This window comes from Lytechinus pictus, chromosome 2 (genome assembly GCF_037042905.1).
Source record: "Lytechinus pictus isolate F3 Inbred chromosome 2, Lp3.0, whole genome shotgun sequence".
Classification (NCBI taxonomy): Eukaryota; Metazoa; Echinodermata; class Echinoidea; order Temnopleuroida; family Toxopneustidae; genus Lytechinus; species Lytechinus pictus.
The window spans coordinates 7,501,766-7,521,788 of record NC_087246.1 but is presented as its reverse complement, the minus strand read 5'-3'; the positions used below and the strand labels follow the sequence as shown (position 1 = coordinate 7,521,788).

The 20,023-nt window shown below is 36.8% G+C and overlaps 1 protein-coding gene across 1 annotated transcript in view; it reads left to right on the top strand.

Annotated features, from left to right (window-relative positions):
- Positions 1-20,023, top strand: part of LOC135156326 (uncharacterized) — a 60,775-nt gene that overhangs the window by 12,697 nt on the left and 28,055 nt on the right. The window contains exons 4-7 of the mRNA XM_064108369.1: positions 2,743-2,916; positions 3,189-3,356; positions 4,913-5,077; positions 7,512-7,676. Coding sequence (XP_063964439.1) covers positions 2,743-2,916; positions 3,189-3,356; positions 4,913-5,077; positions 7,512-7,676 — 672 coding nt within the window. The remainder of the gene's footprint in view (positions 1-2,742; positions 2,917-3,188; positions 3,357-4,912; positions 5,078-7,511; positions 7,677-20,023) is intronic.

Below are 20,023 nucleotides of genomic sequence, written 5' to 3'. Positions count from 1 at the left end.
TGAACATTTTTATGCACAGAAGACATTTAGAATTTAATATAAATCTTCACCCCTAGATGAATATTTCTTCCAACTTCTATGAGCACTGACTAAAAACAGGGGAAGTAGTTTGATCCACAATGAGTTTTCCTGCATTTCTGGCTATCATATGTGGCTACCCTGGCAATGCACTCTCTGACAAATGCAAAAAAAAGGTTCTTGCTCATCTATACCCCAATGTGTGAGCCAAATTTCACAAAAATTTGTTCAAAACCTAAATTTTGCCATATAATATGTTGTTACCATGGCAACAAAATTTCTTAAACACAGACAAAAAGTACCGTGTACATCTTTACTTCAATACCAATGTGTGTGCCAAATTTCATGACAATTGATTGAAAACTGATGAAGCAGTTTGAATTGTAAGTTTTTTCCCAATTTTCACCATATAATATGTTGTTACCATGGCAACAAGATTTCTGAAAGACACACAAAAATGTGTCTTAGACATCTTCTCCTCAAGACCAATGTGTGTGCCAAATTTCATGAGAATCGGCTAAAAACAGAGGAAGTAATTTCAAACTACAAGATTTTTACCTTATTTTGCCATAATACACTATTACCATGGCAACACAATTTCCAACACATACGAAAAATGTGTCTTGCACATCTTTACCCCAAGACATGGGGTTGGTGTGCATGTACATACACACCAACATTCAACCCCCTCCACCGTCACCCTTCGGCTTGTTAAGCATCTGCTTTCAGATATTTGGTGCATTGAGATGTGAGGACAAACAGTAGATCGGTTCAAAAGGGGTCTGAATTCAAGAACTAATCCAATGCAAAATAATGCATTGCTATTGAGTTTTGCACTAGCGCTAGTCTATATATCAGACAAATCTAGACTCATAAATTCTGACATTTTCACCCATTTTTCACTGTTTCTGCAGCCCGATTTTTTGGAGCATGCCCCATTCTTAATTCTTATACATAAACAAAGGTCTGGAGAAAAAGCCACGCTTTTGTCCACCGTGTCCACATAATTTCGCTAACAGACCAGACTAATATATTTATCCAGGTGCAAAAGATCAACAACAAGCTGTTTTTCACCAATGACCTATCATACATAAAGATAAAATCGAAATCTGAGTAAAGAAATATCCAAGCAATGCTTGGTTACATTTTACATAAATGATAACATGGGTTACACTTCGTATTTCCGAAGGTTCGTAATACCGAAGGTTCGTAATTCCGAAACACGCAAATTGCCTATACCTCGATGTTCGTTAATCCGAAAACGTAAAAGGGTTCGTTAATCCGGTCATTTGTAGTCCAGATTGGACCTTGTTGTTTGGAAGTGCTTTTTCCCAAAGCTAACATGGAGGGCACATGTCTCTCAATCTCTAACAAGTTGGGGAGGGAAGATGAGTGGATTGGCGCTGATTAGAGATTGAGAGACATGTGCCCTCTATGTTAGCTTTGGGAAAAAGCACTTCCAAACAACAAGGTCCAATCTGGACTAGGTCATTTGTGGCGTTATTCCGAAGGTTCGATAATCCGAAAACGAAATAAGGTTCGATGTTCCGAAGGTTCGTTAATCCGAAAAAGAAATTAGGTTCGTTCATCTGAAGTTCATTAGTCCGAAACTAAATGGTTGACTAACCTTATTTCGTTTTCGGACCAACGAACCTTCGGAACAACGAACCTAATTTCTTTTTCGGATTAACGAACCTTCGGAACAACGAACCTTATTTCGTTTTCGGATTAACGGACCTTCGGAATTACGAACCTTCGGAAATACGAACCTTCGGAATAACGAACCTTCGGAATATCCGAACCTTCGGAATAACGAAGCTTCGGAATTACGAATGTATGCGGATAACATGTATGTAATTTAAATGTTTAAGAACGGAACAGATATATACTACTATAATTGGAGATATTATCTTCAATCTTGGTTCTTGCATGCCGAATCGAGGGGGGAATTAGGTTATGATCGAATGGAATCAAAGGTTAGAGACCACATAAGTAATTAAATGCATTGACATGTCTCAATTTTCACGAAACTCAAGTCCCGTTTGAGGATTCATGTTTTATGGATCAAATCCAAATTGGTACGTAATCGAAAAATATGCGGTACATATCATTTTGCCTTTTTCAACCAAAGTTTTGGCAATGAGCTTCATAAACCAATGCTCAAATGTCACTCCGAGATTTTTGTTTCTTATACTGGCGGCCAAACATAGAGATGAAGTCTTACAAAGGATATAAAAACATACACAATGTACAGCATTGTAAGGTACTGCTGTAATCGATTTTAAATATAATAAAAATCTATTTTGATATAAATTCGAAATTCGATGGTAAGTCTTACTGTCAATATACAATATGGATTCAAATCACTTTGAAGTCAAATTCAATTCGTTTAATCCCTTAACGGTTTGAAAAATATATTTCAAATTATTGTTTTTTATTTACCTTAAGATCGATTCTTTGACTTTATAATTCAATTATAAAATTTAATTTGAGTATGATTTACCATTGCTTTTTGTATAATTGATTTCAATCAACTTTTCTGTCATTTCAAAAATGCGATTATAATCTCATATCTACATTCCCGGACTTATTATTAATGTCATACCTCAATTTAGCTCTTACCAGTGAAAGCTATATGATATTATCAAATACGTTTGCACATCCATTCATCTTCTGTATTGACACTTTTTACATTTCATCAATGAGTATGTTTGTCCTCCCCAGATAACGACTATAAAGTATGGGGGAGGTAGACTGTTGGATCAAGACTCTGCAAAGCACTTCTCGGAAGCTATCGTTTCCTTTCCCAACCTTCAAAACCTGGAGTTGTGTGATTTGGAACTGTCATCAAGCAAGGACTTCTACGTCAAGTTGGCACAAGGGGCATCACAATCGAAAGTAAATTTGATATGAATAAATTAATAGAACCTTCCTCCTTACAACTTGAAAGGGAACTTGATTCTACCATGTAAATGAATTCATAGCAATATTTTCTGCAAAATCCTTTGGCTACCCTTAAGAACTAGACTTACTTATTTCACGTGAACAATGTATTAGAAATGAATTACAAAATCAAATGAACATAATCAGTATGGACACCAAAGATATCGACATATCATGAACTTTTCTAAGATTACAGTTCATTCCCTTGCACTATTTTCCATGATCAGATTGAGTCGCTGAAGCATGAAGGAGGGAGTACTTTGGATCCTACTGCATCAGCTAAGTATGCCGAAGCAATCGTTACAATGCCGCACCTTCAAACACTTGACCTGAGTGATGTCAAACTTGATGATGAATTCTACCCCAAACTGGCTGAAGGAGCATCGAAATCAAGAGTATATTCAAGATATTCTTTGATTTATGTTAATTGTATGAGCAATGACAAGGGTAGACCCATGTTACTCAGTGACTGTATAGATACATTATCGACTCATTGAGGAATACCAACATAATGTTTTGCATTTTTTTTTAAATGATAATAACTATAATAATCGTCATTTTTTATGTAGCGCATATTGCATTTACGCCTCGAATATCCCTGTAAATGAGGTGAAATGAGAAAGCAAGGAAAAATCCATATATTCAATCAAGATGGCAAGCATACGTCGTAGGTCTTTAAATTACAGTACAATCAATCTAACCTATTCAATACAAAGTTGAGAAATTATGGGAATGTTCTAACGCTCACGCACGCAAGTGAACGTTCAGAAGGAATATTTGTGCAGTTATTCCCCCACATGCGAAACTCATCTTGGAACTTTGTTAAGCAAAAAATAGGAACTCTGACAAGCCGTTCAACCGCATATCTTTTCCATTTCTTATGCCCTAATAGCTTTGGTAATGTTATGAAAATAGATTTATACATTTCCAGTGGGAAATTCCTTAACGATGTTCATTTGCCAAGATGTGTACCTTTGTCATACTGGTAGAATCAAAGTGTTTCTAGAGATTGGAGTATCTCTACAGCAAAAGCATAATGGCCGAAATATTTGCTGGGGCTCTTAAACTGTTATTTTTTATTCACAGATTCTTTATAAGATTCTGATCAAATGTATTTTTTAAGTCGATATAACAATATTTCATTCGTATTTTGTTTACTTTTCAATTTATTAATTGTTTTTGTTTTCGAGCATCGTTTTTATTGCTTTTAATATAATTGTTGACAAATCTATTCTGTTAAAAAAACATAAAATTAATGGATTTTAATCAGTAAAAATAGAAATTAGGATGCATATATGAATTCTGGCTAAAAACATGATTTGCAAATGAATTCATGCATCTAAGCTATTCGGGGTCAGGCATGTTCTTACATATTGGAAGTTTGATTTATGTGGGCGCGTCGTGGTCTAGTGGTTCTGACTCTCGCCTTTCACACAGAAGGTCGTGGGTTCTAATCCTAGCCATGGTGTGTTTTCCTTTAGCAAGAACTTTATCCACACTGTGCTGCACTCGACCCATGTGAGGTGAATGGGTACCCGGCAGGATTAATTCCTTGCATGCACTGACCGCCGGTTATGGTAGCTCGAGCTAAAGCCGGGGTAATAATAGCAGCGCTTTGCATCCTCTGGAAAAAAGCGCTTTATAAATCCAGCTATTATTATATTAATGTTGCATAATGTCATGATGCTGGGGTCGCAAATTTGGTCAAAAAAGTTGTGCGAGACGTCAAATATTAAGCAGTCATAAAACAAAGGAGAGTCAGCCTTTCGTGTTATGATTTTGTTTTCACTGAATCAGCTGACACCCCTTGTGAAATATAAAAGTATGTTTTGGTAACGTAAAACTATTTTGGGTTTTCTTCATTAACGCCTCTCTATGAATGTACATGATGTATGTTTTTGTGCAAATTGTAGTTTTTCATTTTTCATTCTTGCTCGCATTTTTTCTCCAGATTGTAACGCTTAAACACGAAAGAGGAAAACTTGGTGAAGTTGCTTCTTCGCGTTACTCCGATGCTATCATGTCAATGCCATGTCTTCAAGAACTGGAGATTTCTAATATGACTCTGAACGATGACTTCTACAAGCCAATGGCAACCAGAGCGTCAAATACGAAGGTATATATATATATATATATATATATATATATATATATATATATATATATATATATATAGTTGCCAAAGCTCAAGTAACTTCACACAAACACACACACACACATACCCACACATACACACGCGCACCCATATGTATATATATATATATATATATATATATATATATATATATATATGGGTGCGCGTGTGTGTGTGGGGGTATGTGTGTGTGTGTGTTTGTGTGAAGTTACTAGAGCTTTGGCAACTCTTTTCATTTAAATATTGTGTGAAAGAAATGGATGAAGAGAAAAATGGTAGGCGTAGCTTAAATCAAGATTCCCCATAGCTATTTGGAAAAATTGGTGATGCCGAAAAAAAGTCTCTGCCGGTCAATCGGATCGGGGTCGCCCTAGCCACTAACCCGTCCCTGTGGTCTAGTGGTTAAGGCACCGGCGTTCAAAGCTGCGGGCCCGGGTTCGATTCCCGGCAGAGACATTTTTTCGGCATCTCCAATTTTTCCAAATGATGTTCCAACTGCTTCATGTACCTTGTTCTTGCTTATCTTTGTCGATAAGGGCAAATTGCATACTGTTTTCGGTAAACTGATTTTTTCTCGTGATGCGAACGTGTGGAGCTCTCTGTACCGACAGTGATTAAAAATTTCCGGTTTAAGGTCTAAATCTCAAAATAATTTCAGCTCGCGCTTCGCGCTCGCATCACATATTTTGTGAGATCCATATCATCTACAAAATGTTCCTTCGTTTTGAACGGTGTTTAGAATTCCCCTCAGAAGTTCGAAAATGTCTGATTTGAAGTCTAAATCTACACAAAATAGTTTGCGGTTCGCGCTCGCATTAATTGGTTGATAAGATACCCACCATTTTCATGATTGAAAAAATGCTTAGAAGGTCAAATTTTCAGGATCTAAATTTTAAAAAAATTAGCTCACCCTTCGCGCTCGCAGCACTTGTTCTATGCCCATTCTCTTCATGGTTACATGCTTCGAATGTTCTATTTTTAGTTATCATAAATCTGCTTAGTTATTTACTCGTGTTATTCATTACAAAAAGTGTTAAGAATTTCCAATTTTAAGTTGTTTCGTAAAATACAGAATGTTCAGTCAATTTCTTAGTATTATATCCACATGTTTATAACTTCATGATTATTGTTTCGCATGTCCTGTTTTAGTTCTAAATCTGCAAGATTCGACTTGCGCTTTACGCTTGCTTACTGTGTTCTCTATTGAAAGCAGTCCAGTTTTTAGGTCGATTATCTCAAAACTTTTCAGCTCGCGCTTTGCGCTCGCTCTATTTGAGTAGTGTGAAATGTATTATATTCATGAGTCACTGCAAACAGTTAATTAACATGTCCTTTTTCAGAACAGTTAATCTAAAGCTTCAATTCGCGCTCGCATGAATTGCTTAATTATATACGCATACAAAAAAGCTAAGAATTTTAAATTTTAGCTTGCTTATATTCAGGCCTCGTGAAATACCGGTCATGGTGGCTCAGTGGTAGAGCGTCTGCCTCATTACGGGAGGTCGTGGTTCTATCCTCGGCCGAGTCATACCAAAGACTTAATGGTCAAGTCCACCCAAGTAAAATGTTGATTTTATTAAATAGAGAAAAAATGAAACTAGCAAAACGCTGAAAATTTCATCAAAATCGGATGTAAAATAATAAAGTTATGACATTTTAAAGTTTTTTTCAAAAAACAGCGATAGGTACAACTCAAAATGATGTCCCTCACTCACTTTTCTTTTGTTTCTTATTGCTTGAATTGCTTGAATGGTTTAGAAGGGTAATGATAACATATTATGTTATGCAGGGCCCGTTGTTTGAGCAGTTGCATAACTGAAGTGCCTACCCTGAGTAAATGAAACATTTATTATTATTATTATCATCATTATTACCTTACCTTGTTTCTAATAATGAAAATTTAGTTAGGTCTAACCCCTCAACAAAAATCAAATTTTGGCGGCAGTAACGGGGAAAATTGATGAAAGCGGGAACTGCCCTTAGGTATGACGAAAGAAAAATATGACGAAGGCGAATGTGGAACACTTAGTTGGTAGTTGGTACCGATATTTGTCGGTAATCAGAGCCACACCCCCCCCCCCCCCTCCACACACACATACATACACACTGGAAGAGGCCTGCTTGCAGCTTCCTTTATCCCCAGGCTTTTATTAGTCTGCTATGCAGACTCTGAATGGATCGTGAAGTGGGATCTGCAACTGGTTTGCTTCGCAAACCAGCAAAGGGCGAGCGAAGCGAGCCATTTGCAGCTCCAGTAGACCTAGTCTGTTATGCAGACTCCTTGAATCAGCTGTGATACACACACTGCAGATGTGGGTCTACAGTTGTAGACTAGGCTTTTATCACCCCATTGTATATACAAAGATACCAATATAAGACTTTATCCTGGTTATATTTGTGTGTTTTTAATATTCAGATAAAGAAGCTCAAGCACACCGGTGGAATTTTGGGACAAGAGGCGTCGTCTAACTACGGGAAATGTCTGAGTTCTATGCCAGATCTCCAATCATTAGAACTGGAGAAGGTCAAACTCCACGACGACTTCTATAAAACTGCATCTACAGAAGGATCTAAATCAAAAGTATGTCCTCTGCTTTATCACACTTTATTCCTAATTGGAAGAAAAACACAAAATCAGTAAACCTAAACAGGAGTATTTTGATAGGGAGAAACACGCTTTACACACTACACCCCTAGGGGTGCATAGGCTTGTAGTCCAGGATAGGCTCCATAGGAAATTGACCAAACCTTGTTTTTTTATATATACAATATTTTTTGATGGTTTCTTGTCAATTCGAGGGTGCTGATCACGAATCTGGATGATGCCACTTGTGTAACCTTGAGCATTTTCCGCAAATTGGCAAAATCCAATATGGCCGCCCAAATATGCAAATTACCCATGAAAATCATAAAAATTGTCCGCACATTGGCTGTGAAATGCATGAAATTGTGTGGCAGGAGTGAAATACAATCTTAAAAAATAATTTTTGACAAAATATTTATTTTCCTGATATTCAAAATGGCCGCCATAGGCCATTGTATACATTATTATGTACAATATGAATAGGGAAAACTAATTTTCACAAAAATGAGCACTAAACTGCAAAAATCGCGAGGTATGAACGAAGTAATGCATGTAAATCGAGATAAGATCATTTATTATGTCATATATGGCAACATTGCTGTATTTTTATATCTTAAAATAGCCGCCACTGGCCCAAAGAGTATTATGTACAATGGCAGTGGCCGGGAAAAAATTATAAAATTTAGCACTAATCATTAAGATAAACGAGTCGAATACTGACTAAAAACATAATTGTTAATATGCCATTGATGTGATAAATGCTGTATTTTGAAATTCAAAATGGCCGCCATCATGTACAATGCAAATGGAGAAACTAATTTTCACACGAGTAAGAAACTTAAAATGCATGTAACTGTGATCTACGAGTAAAATATTCTCTGACAACATGTTTTATAGCAAGACATATCATTTCTTTTGTCATGCATGAGATAAATACTGTATTATGAAATTCAAAATGGCCCCTAAAGGCCCTAACAGTATTTTTTACAATGTAAATTGGGACATATTTTGTAAGAATTTTGATTTGCTTGCATGACTATGACATCCATAATTATAATCCTGTTGTATGAGTAAGTCGTTATTTGAAAACGTTTTTTTCTGAATTATCGCATTCCTTCTTCCATATAGGTGATAAATACTGTATTTTGACATTTAAAATAACCTCTACAAGCCCTAACTAAGTTATGTAACATGCAAACAGGGAAACTAGTTTTCACAAGAGTGAGACTCATAAATTGCATATAACTGTGATATATGAGTAAAAATATTGTCTTAAACATTATATCTATCTACATGCATCACATATTTTGGTTGTGGACATGGTGGAGGTAATAAATGCTGTACTTTGAAATCCAAAATGGCTGCCATAGGTCCTAAAAGTATTATGTACATTGTAACATGGGACATCTAATTTTGACAGAATTCGGCTTTGCTTGACTCTTAATATTGCAAATAATTGTGAATTGTGATGTAAGGGTGAATTATTGTCTAAAATAATGGTTTCTAACGAGATATATCATAATAATGTGTAATTAAGGTGATAAATGCCGCATTTTTAAATTGAAAATGGCCACCATATGCACTTATCGTGTGATATACATGTAAAATTTGGGTGGAGACAAAATAACGTTTACAAAAAGGGGATATGGCAGCCATTTTGAATGTTACAACACAGTATTTATCACCTAAATTATATAAGATATGATATATTTTGTTATAAATCATGATTTCAAAAATATTCCACTCATACATCACCATTATTTTGATAGGTCCATGTTTTGACCAAGCAAAGCCAAATTCTGTTGAAATGATTTCTTCCCATTCATATTGTGCATAATACTGTAAGGGCTTGTAGCGGACATTTTGACTTTAAGATAACGGTATTTACCACCTAACTGGCAGAATAAATGGTATATCTTAATATAAATTATGCTTTCAGACAATTTTTTACTCATAGATCACTATTACGTGCATTTATGGTGCTCACTCCTGTGAACATTGGTTTCCCACTTTGCATTGTACATAATACAGTTAATGTCGATGACGGCCACTTTGAAAGTAAAAATACAGTATTTAACACAAAATTGAAACCTGAATGATATATTTCGTTAGAAAATACGTTTTTAGACAGTATCCAATTAATTTATCACATATATATGCATTTTAGTGCTCACTCTTGTGATTTCTATTCTCCCATTTATCATTGTGCATAATACTTTTAGGACATTTGGCAGCCATTTTGAATATCGAAATACAATACTCATCACATGCATGGCATATTAATGATATATTTCTTTAACAATTATGTTTTTAGTCAGTATTCGACTCGTTTGATCTTCATAATAAGCATTTTCGTGATCACTCTTGTGAATTTTTTGGCCCCCATTGCCATTGTACGCAATACTGTTTGTGCCAGTGGCGGCTATTTTAAGATATAAAAATACAGCAATGTTGCCATAAATGACATACTAAATGATATTATCTCGATTTGCATGCATTACTTCGTTCATACATCGCGAGTTTTGCAGTTTAGTGCTCATTTTTGTGAAAATTAGTTTTCCCTATTCATATTGTACATAATGATGTATACAATGGCCTATGGCGGCCATTTTGAATATCAGGAAAATAAATATTTTGTCAAAATTTATTTTTTAAGATTCTATTTCACTCCTGCCACACAAATTCATGCATTTCACAGCCAATGTGCGGACAATTTTATGATTTTCATGGGTAATTTGCATATTTGGGCGGCCATATTGGATTTTGCCAATTTGCGGAAAATACTCAAGGTTACACGAGTGGCATCATCCAGATTCGTGATCAGCACCCTCGAATTGACAAGAAATCATAAAAAAATATTGTATATATAAAAAAACAAGGTTGTGCCTCTTCTATCCTGTGGCCTATTTCACTAAACAGTACTTAGTGTAACGGGACTTAGTGTCGCTGCGACGCGTCATACACTAAGACGGGTCTTACTGACGTCCTGTTGGTGCGTCAGTTCCACTAAACAGTTCTTTACTAAGTCCTGTGTGCGACGCGTCTTCAACGATGAAACGTCTCGATTTTGAGTCTACGAAGCCTAATTTCGTGACCTTCAACCTTGTGTGAAGATTAAAAGTAGTAATTTCCCGCAAGTTTTCGTCTGCGACTAAAAGTAAAAAGTGAAAGGAGGAGGAATTTTGTCACTTTAACATAATTTTGACTACTGTAGAATAATGGGGAAGGTATGGTAAGTGGCGTACCTAGGATTTTTCACAGGGGGGGGGGGGGCAAAACCGTCCGCCAAAAAAATTGACAAGCAAAAAAAAAGTCTTCGATCACAAATAAAGGATTTCGTACCAGAAAAAAATTGACAAGCAAAAAAAAAAAAGAAGGTCTTCAAGCTCGTCAGGGGGGGGGGGGGGGCATTCAAGGTCTTCAAGCTCGTCAGGGGGGCAAAAAAGGTTTTTCAAGCCCGTTAGGGGGGGCAAAGACACGTTTTTGCATGGGTTGTCACTCGTCAGGGGGGGCAGAGTGCCCCCTGCCCCCATAGGTACGCTAGTGGTATGGTATTAACCTTTTTCTTAAGACAACATAGAAGTAAAATATTGATAGTGAAATGTATGCAGTGGAAGTTTGTGATGGAAGTTGTATTTGTATCGACGAATCGCGGCCGATTTAATAATTAATTAGGAGGGGGGTGTTGAGTACAAAAAATAGTGCTCATTACCCCCCCCCCCCCTCTACTATAAACATATTTGGTAGTGTACAGACAGGCAATGACATGATGTTGGGCAATTCATAAAAATGAATAATAACAATATGCATTTTCCTAAAAAAAACTAGGAATCGCCTAGAAAAAGAAGCAAGGACATTACACTAAGAACAGTTCCTACGTCTCGTCGAGACGAGACGTAGGCTACGCTCTGTATGCAACTTAGTTAAATGGGTACTAAGTACGGTACACGTCTTAGTGGTCTTTGTGAAACTCCCGCTAAGATGCATCTTACACTAAGTCCTATAACCGGACTTATGGATGCTTAAGACGCATCTTAGCGCTTAGTGAAACAGGCCACAGGAAGAGTATTTTCTTAAGTTAAGCTCCCCTCCCTGATATGACATATGGGGGCTTGTCCGAAATATATTTTTACAAGCCATTTTTCTTGCTCGGGTTGTGTCCAATCTCGCTTTTGTTTACGTTATTGTCCCACGTATCTAATTTGATGTCGGGGTTTTCTCTGCTTTGGTATTTGCCTACTGCTTGCTTGTCTCGGCTACTTCTGAGTCTGGTATGACTATCACAACAACTTCATCAACAATACAAAACAGAAAAAACGGAAATAGAGGCAAAATTCATAAAATTACCTTAAAACTTCTTTTATTACGCAAAGGCTGATAAGAATCGCACATGTACATGACAATAGCATTTAGTGATAAGTTATTCAGAGCAATTCTCATTGCAGCTAGTCCAAGTGAATGTCAGGTTCCTTAACTAGTTTCTATGGTAACGGTTACCGGATGAATTTGGAAATGTGTAGCGAATCAGGATTTAGATTTATAGGCGTTTGTCAGGTACTATTTTGATTTGATTTATTTATTTACCAACAATATTCACATGTTTACAGGTTATAAAAAAAATTGCATAACAGTTACACATGTATAAAAATACAATGGTAAATGGGACCAGAAAATAGCAAAAGTGCTAATCGAGCCTGGCCCCACAAATAATACAAAATTCACATTATATCGATGTTTTTACAAATATTACAAAATGCACATTCTATCGATGTTTTTTTAAGGGGAAGTTCACCCTGACAAATGATTTACGTAAATATAGCAAAAATAAGTGAAAGTTTGCAGAAACCTCGTCAAAGATTAAGAAAGTTATTAGAAGTTTGAGTTTTTGATATGTTACGTCATATACGAGCAGCAGCAGCTACCCCGTATTTTATGCACCAAAATCTATACTTTTCTATTTTTCTAATCAGTGGTTCGTGATTGCTAAAAGAAAATGTTCAGGAGCGGATGTGAAAGGATTTGCATATTGATATACTTAAGGTACAATAAAAACCGTTTAATTTTTTTTTAGAAAATTACATTTCATTGATATTTTTTATGACACCATATATGGGAAGAATTGCTCGCAAATGACGTCACCATTAAAATTCTATAAGCTTTTTAAATCCTTGATGGATTCCCTAAAACCCTCACCAATATCATTTCAATTATTTTCGGTTTTTTTACAATGAACGTTATGTCAGTTTGAATTTCCCCTTTAATGAATTGAGTACAATATTGGGGATCCAAAGTGTGCTTCAAATTTGAATAATAGAGGAACGATTTGCCATGAGAAGGCCGTGCATGTAAGTCCAGGAAAAAAATAAATACAAACTCAAGTGTTATCACTTTGGTGCAGAAGACCTAAAATATGATTTCAAAGGTTACCCTTTAGTCCAACATTATTGATAATTCTTCAAAATACTACGATTGCTTGAAATAAGTAACTCAAATGTCTAATTGGAGATGTTTCAACAGGGACGATTTAAATGTACTGAGAGATGGTATATTAATTACTATTTCAGGGAGTTGATTCCACTCATTGATTGTTTGAGGATAAAATGATTTCATATTATAGTCTGTTCAGGCATTAAGACATTTCAAAATAGATTTTGGGCAATTAACCAAATTCCTTCTGATGATTCCCATAATCCTGTTATATTTTGTATATAAAACCTTGCAATGGTCGTTCCAATTTAGAGAATCGTATATTAAAAGACCTAAATATTTTTCACATTTTACATTTGATAATTCCTGTCCATTAATAGAATACATATATGTTATATCGTGATGTTTTCGTGACATATTCATAATTTCACACTTAGATACATTAAAATCGAGCATCCACGCTTCAGACCTTAAAACTTCTAAATCGTGTTGTAACGTTTTACAATCATCTATGTTAAAGATTGGGAGGTATAATATACAATCGTCCGCATATAATCGAATAGTTGATAAAATATTATTAGGCATATCATTTATAAAGCATAAAAACAATACCGGACCTAAGACTGCTCCTTGAGGAACACCTGATTTAACTTTGGACCATGAAGAACATTCGCCATTTATAACTACTCTTTGATATCGATTCTGTAAAAAATTCATGATCCATTCTAAATTGTGAAACGTAACACGGTACATTTCAAGTTTTGTTCTTAAAAGATCGTGAGGCACGCTGTCAAATGCCTTTGCAAAATCAAGAAAAGCAATATGGACGGTTGAACCAGACTCCATATTATAACTCCAATCATTAATTGCTTCTGTAAGTTGTATTTCACAACTTCTCTTTTGACGGAAACCATGTTGATTGTCACATAATATGTTATTTTTGTTAAAGTGTTCAATAAGATGTTTACAAATGATACGTTCTAAGATTTTGCATGTAACTGATGTAAGGGATATCGGGCGATAATTACTAGGGTCCTGTTTGTTACTCTTTTTATACAGTGGGCATATATTAGGCCTTTGCCAATCATCTGGCAATACACCTGATGACAAAGACATGTTAAAGAGCTTGCAAAGAGCAGGGTGCCAATTGTTTTGCACCTTCTTTCAACAAGCGTGGTGCTAATCCATCGGGTCCTTGCGCTTTTGATACATCTAAATTCTTTAACAGCTTTAAAACTTCTGCTTCGGTACACTGAACATCATCCATAATAGGAACATTACTTTTTAATTTAGGTTGGTGTTGACTTAAACGATTACTGAATATTTGATTAAATTGTTCATTAAAAACGTCAGCTTTTTGTTGGTCTTCTGTTATAATTGTGCCGTTTACATTTAAACAATCTATCGTACCACGATCACATTTTCTAGATTTAATAAAGTTCCAAAAACGTTTAGGACTATGTTTTAGATTACTACATATATCATTTCGCAAATAATTTACATAATTTACTTTCACTTTCTTCTTTACTTCCTTTCCCAAAAGTCTATATTTTCCCAATGGGTTTTCTTATTTGTTCTTTGGCTTTCTTGAAGGATATATTTCTTTTTCTCAATAATTTCCATAAGTCTTTACCTACCCATGGAACATTAGATCTTCTTTTTAAATTACCATGAGGTACATTTGCATCACATATCTTTTTACAGTGGATTTGATAAACTGCCAAAATTCCTTTACATCTCTGTTTTTCTCAGAAAATAGTATGCTTTGCAAATCTTTTCTAAAATTATTAAAATTAACTTTAGAATAAAAATACGTATGTTTCTCTTTTAATTCACCTTTCCTCATACAACAAATATCTAAAGTTATAGCCTCATGGTCACTTATACCAGGAATGACATCAACATTAGACACATCTGATGGATGAGAAGTAAAATCAAGTATGTTACAAGTCTTATCTGTAATCCTTGTCGGTTGGTTCACATGCTGATAAAGAAAATTATTTCCAAGTATTGATATAAAACATTTTGTTAACTCAGAGTTTTCGGATGGAACATTATATCCGTTAACCCACTTCAAACTTGGTAAATTAAAGTCTCCTGTTAAAATAACATTGCATATTTTCTTACCATTATGTGTTATTAAAGACATAGATTTATCAAGTTCATGTACAATTTCTATTTTACTATTTGGGGGTGTATAATAAACTCTGAGAAGAATAGATTTTGTATCTTTGAATAATATTTTGCACCAGATAATTTCACAGTTAGTCTCGAGGTCTTCTCTATGGATTATCGACAAACTATCTTGGTACGCGATGAGAAACCCTCCACCATGTCTATTTCTATCACTACGTATTACCTTAAAATTTTGGGGAAATATCTCAGAGGATGAAATTTCCGGGCATGAATGAGTTTCAGTGATACAAAAAACATTAGGTTTAACATGTTCAATAATTGTTCTTATTTCATCGATTTTGTTTGAAACACTCATTGCCTTTAACGATATACATTTCAGATTACTTTGATAATTATCATCTTGTTCAAAACGTGGAGTACTTGTTAAAGAATTTGGTTCGTCAAGGTGCACAGGTGAGTGTCCATCATTAGCACTCTCTTCTTGGCCGATTTTCTAATAAGTGCAATACTTTTCTTTATGTCCCAGCTGATTACATCGGCGACATTGGAGCCGGATTCCGTGTCGACATGTGTGAGCCCTATGATTTGGTTCGCCGCAGTAGGTGCCATGAGCCTAATTACATCAGGAGGGCTAAAGATATTCGTTCGACCCAACCCATTCGAAATTTTTCAATTTGATATTGCTGATTGACAAAAATGTATGAATATGATTCAAAATCTAAAACTGATTCTTGAATGGTAACCACTGAACTTCCTTTGCCCAAATTGGGAAGATAGTATATCAATGATTTGGCACTATTTTTACTGGCGGAAGAATTGGGGCTATTTTACTGTTCCAATTGATGAATTTGATCCCATCATAGTTATCTTCATAAATGGCGATTTATTTTTAAAATGAGCTGGCTACGATACCCTTCTCTGGTCAGATATGGAATGTCAGATCCAAAGGTAGTAAACATTCGACCCTCTAATTTCACATTTATTTTTTATGAATTTTTGTTAAGTGCCATTTTAACACACAAGTCTATGGGAATGTTTAACGCGCGTGAGACCAGGGGGGGCGTTTCAAGAAAGGACTTGTCGGACGTTTCATCTGACAAGTCCTGTTTTATCCGACAGTTGCCATAGTAACACTGCTTCTCAGCCAATCAAAATCAAGGAAAGATGTCAGATCTGACAACTTGTCGGACAAAAAATGTTGATGAAACACTCCCCAGTATTCGCAACATCTTCCGTACATGGTGGGCGTGGCGCGGACTACTGATGCGTAGGCTCTGTTTCCATGGAGACCGAAACGCGTCGCGGGAGGAGTCAATCGTTGTCTTGGTGTGAGCATGGACCTATGGAGAGATGGACATTCATCGCTTACCTAATGAATTCAATGAGATGTGACTGTAATTGTCCTCTGAATAACATTCTCTTCATACTAGTCTTCTTTGGTTCAATGATCGTCACCGTGAGAAGGGACGGAAGCAGTTCGTGACTGGACATTTATATTTCACAAATTATATGCGCAATAGACAACAAATCACTTAAATCATGGAAAATCGATGTGCAGTTCTTTTTACATTTGGTAATCTTAGTTCCATGTGTTTTATTTGGGGAAATGTCTTCATATTGTAATATAGAGGCAATATTGTGATTGATTGTTTACCATTTAAAATTTAATTTTCCCAACTTTCTATAACATTTATAGACCGTGTTATGTGTGAGCGGGAGTTAGCGGATCGAATAATATCATATTATATATCATAAAGATCGTCTGCTTTTCAAGTTTGCTGCTCCAAATATGAAGCATGTTGACTGAAAGGCACATGCTGGAACAGGGTATCAGCCAACAAAAATCAAGACCGGGAAACTGTTCCGTCTTTGGGTGATCAGAGATACGTCTTGGTAGTCATGGTAATTGCTATTGTTAAAACACCTGTATGTTCTCATTAAGATGCGCATAACCAAGCGACGGTGACTATCATTGGACCAAAGAAATGCTCGCGTTGATAGTCAATCTCTTCATAGGTCCATGGTGTGAGGTTGTACGTTGATGGTTGGAATGAAGGGCGGGTGGATGGGTGTTCTGGAAAATCGGGGGTGGAAAAGGATGCGATGGCGCGGAGGCGTACTGGTGACAGACCGAGGGTCCGCTAGACCGAGGCTCCGCGAGACCGAGGGCCCGCGAGACCGAATGCCCGCAAGACCGATATCCCGCGAGAACGATTTTTGTCTCACCTGCATAGCAGAGTGAGACTATAGGCGCCGCTTTTCCGACGGCGGCGGCGGCGACGGCGGCGGCGGCGTCAACACCAAATCTTAACCTGAGGTTAAGTTTTTGAAATGACAGCATAACTTAGAAAGTATATGGTCCTAGTTCATGAAACTTGGCCATAAGGTCAATCAAGTATTACTGAACATCCTGCCTGAGTTTCATGTCACATGACCATGGTCAATGGTCATTTATGGTCAATGAACTTAGACCATGTTGGGGGAATCAACATCAAAATCTTAACCTAAGGTTAAGTTTTTGAAATGTCATCATAACTTAGAAAATATATGGACTTAGTTCATAAAACTTATACATAAGGTTAAAGGAGAATGAAACCCTTGAAACCAGCTGAATCCATATCAAAGAGAAAAATCAAAGAAACATGTTGTTGGAAGTTTGAGGAAGATTGAATGAATAATAAGAAAGTTATGAGCATTTGAATATTGAGATCACTAGTGCCATGTAGATCCTCCCATCGGCAATGCGACCAAGATCTGTGATATCACACACGTACAACTCCCTCATTACTTTAGTACTTATTCCACTTATATTCTCACTTTTATAGAGTCTATCACAAGGTGAGGTGTTCTCTTTATGAGATGACAAGTACAGAGGTTTCACAACATTATATCATTGATGAATCGTTTGTCATTATGATTATAATGAGCAAAAAGAGATGTTTTGGGGTATATTTTCAGTGTCCAAATGGGAGAGTTGTACGTGTGTGACATCACAGATCTTGGTCGCATTGCCAATGGGAGGATCTCCATAGCATTAGTGATCTAGACAATCAAATGCTCATAACTCTTTTATTGCTAGTCCTATTTTACTCAAACTTTTGTTGATCTTATTCTTTGATTTTTCTGCTTTCACAAAAGCTAACTTGCTCCAAGAGTTTCATTCTCCTTTAATCAAGTATCACTGAACATCCTGCATGAGTTTCACGTCACATGACCAAGGCCAATGGTCATTTAGGGTCAATGAACTTTCGCCGAATTGGGGGTATCTGTAGATATACCATCATAACTTTAAAAGTTTATGGATTTGATTCATGAAACTTGGCCATAAGGTCAATCAAGTATTACTGAACATCCTGCCTGAGTTTCATGTCACATGACCATGGTCAATGGTCATTTATGGTCAATGAACTTTGGCCGAATTGGGTGTATCTGTTGAATTACCATCATAACTTTAAAAGTTTATGGATCTGATTCATGAAACTTGGACATAATAGTAATCAAGTATTACTGAACATCCTGCATGAGTTTCACGTCACATGACCAAGGTCAAAGGTCACTCAGGGTCAATGAACTTTGGCTGAATTGGGGTATTTGTTGAATTACCGCCATAACTTTGAAAGTGTGTTGGTCTAATTCATAAAACTTGGACATAAGAGTAATCAAGTATCACTGAACATTTTGTGCGCATTTTAGGTCACATGACCAAGGTCAAAGGTCAATGAACTTTGGCCATAATGGGGGTATCTGTTTAATTACCATTATAACTTGGAAAGTTGTTGGATCTTACTCTTGAAACTTGGACATAAGAGTAATCAAGTATCACTGAACATCCTGTGTGAGTTTCAGGTCACATGATCAAGGTCAAAGGTCATGTAAGGTCAATGAACTTTGGCCACGTTGGGGGTATTTGTTGAATTACCATCATATCTCTATACATGTAAGTGTATTGGTCTAGTTTATAAAACGTGGAAATAAGAGTAACCAAGTATCACTGAACATCTTGTGCGAGTTATAGTGCTGCTATATGCTGCTACATGTACATGTATATTGAATCGCGTGATGCAGGTGAGACGGCCAGAGGCATTCATCTTGTTTCCCTTCATCGGTTGCCGCGGTCGAGTGATTTAAGGCGCCTCGTTGCAGCGGCATAACAGGTGCCTGTTATCAGAGGGGGGGGGGCAGCGCCAATAATTCCCAGTAATTCCGTCTAGAATTAGTGGCATAACTAGGATTTCAGTTTAGGTTGCAGTAGCTCGGGAAGCACGTTCCGGGGGGGTGCAGGGAAGGGAGTGTACCTACCCGCGAGAAGCACGGAATGTCCGACGTTCCTTTGAATTTGTTCTTATCTGCTGTCGCTCATCTTAATACGTCCTCTGCCTGTTTTCGGAGGGGGGGTAGAGCAAAAAAATCCCGGTTAATATAAAGTCTAGAATCAGTGGCTTTGCTACAGGATTTCATTTTAGGGGGCGGTGGTGAGCACGCGAAGTGTAAGATGAAATTAATAATGAGCACACGAAAGGTGATCCATATTTTAAGAGGAGTTTTCCCCCTCCCGCCCAAAGCACGGAAGCTCCGACGTTTTCTTCGAATTGTTCCTTGCCCGCTCCGGCCTGCTCTTCTCACGTTCTCTGCCTGTTAACGCAGAGATGGTGGTTTTAATTGCGGAAGCTCGGACGTTTCTTTGAATCGTTCCTTGTCTGCATCCACTCTTCCAGTGGAGTAACAGGCCGGGGGCAGGGGGGCAAGCTGCCCCCCCCCCCCCCCCCTTGGCCGAGTTCAAC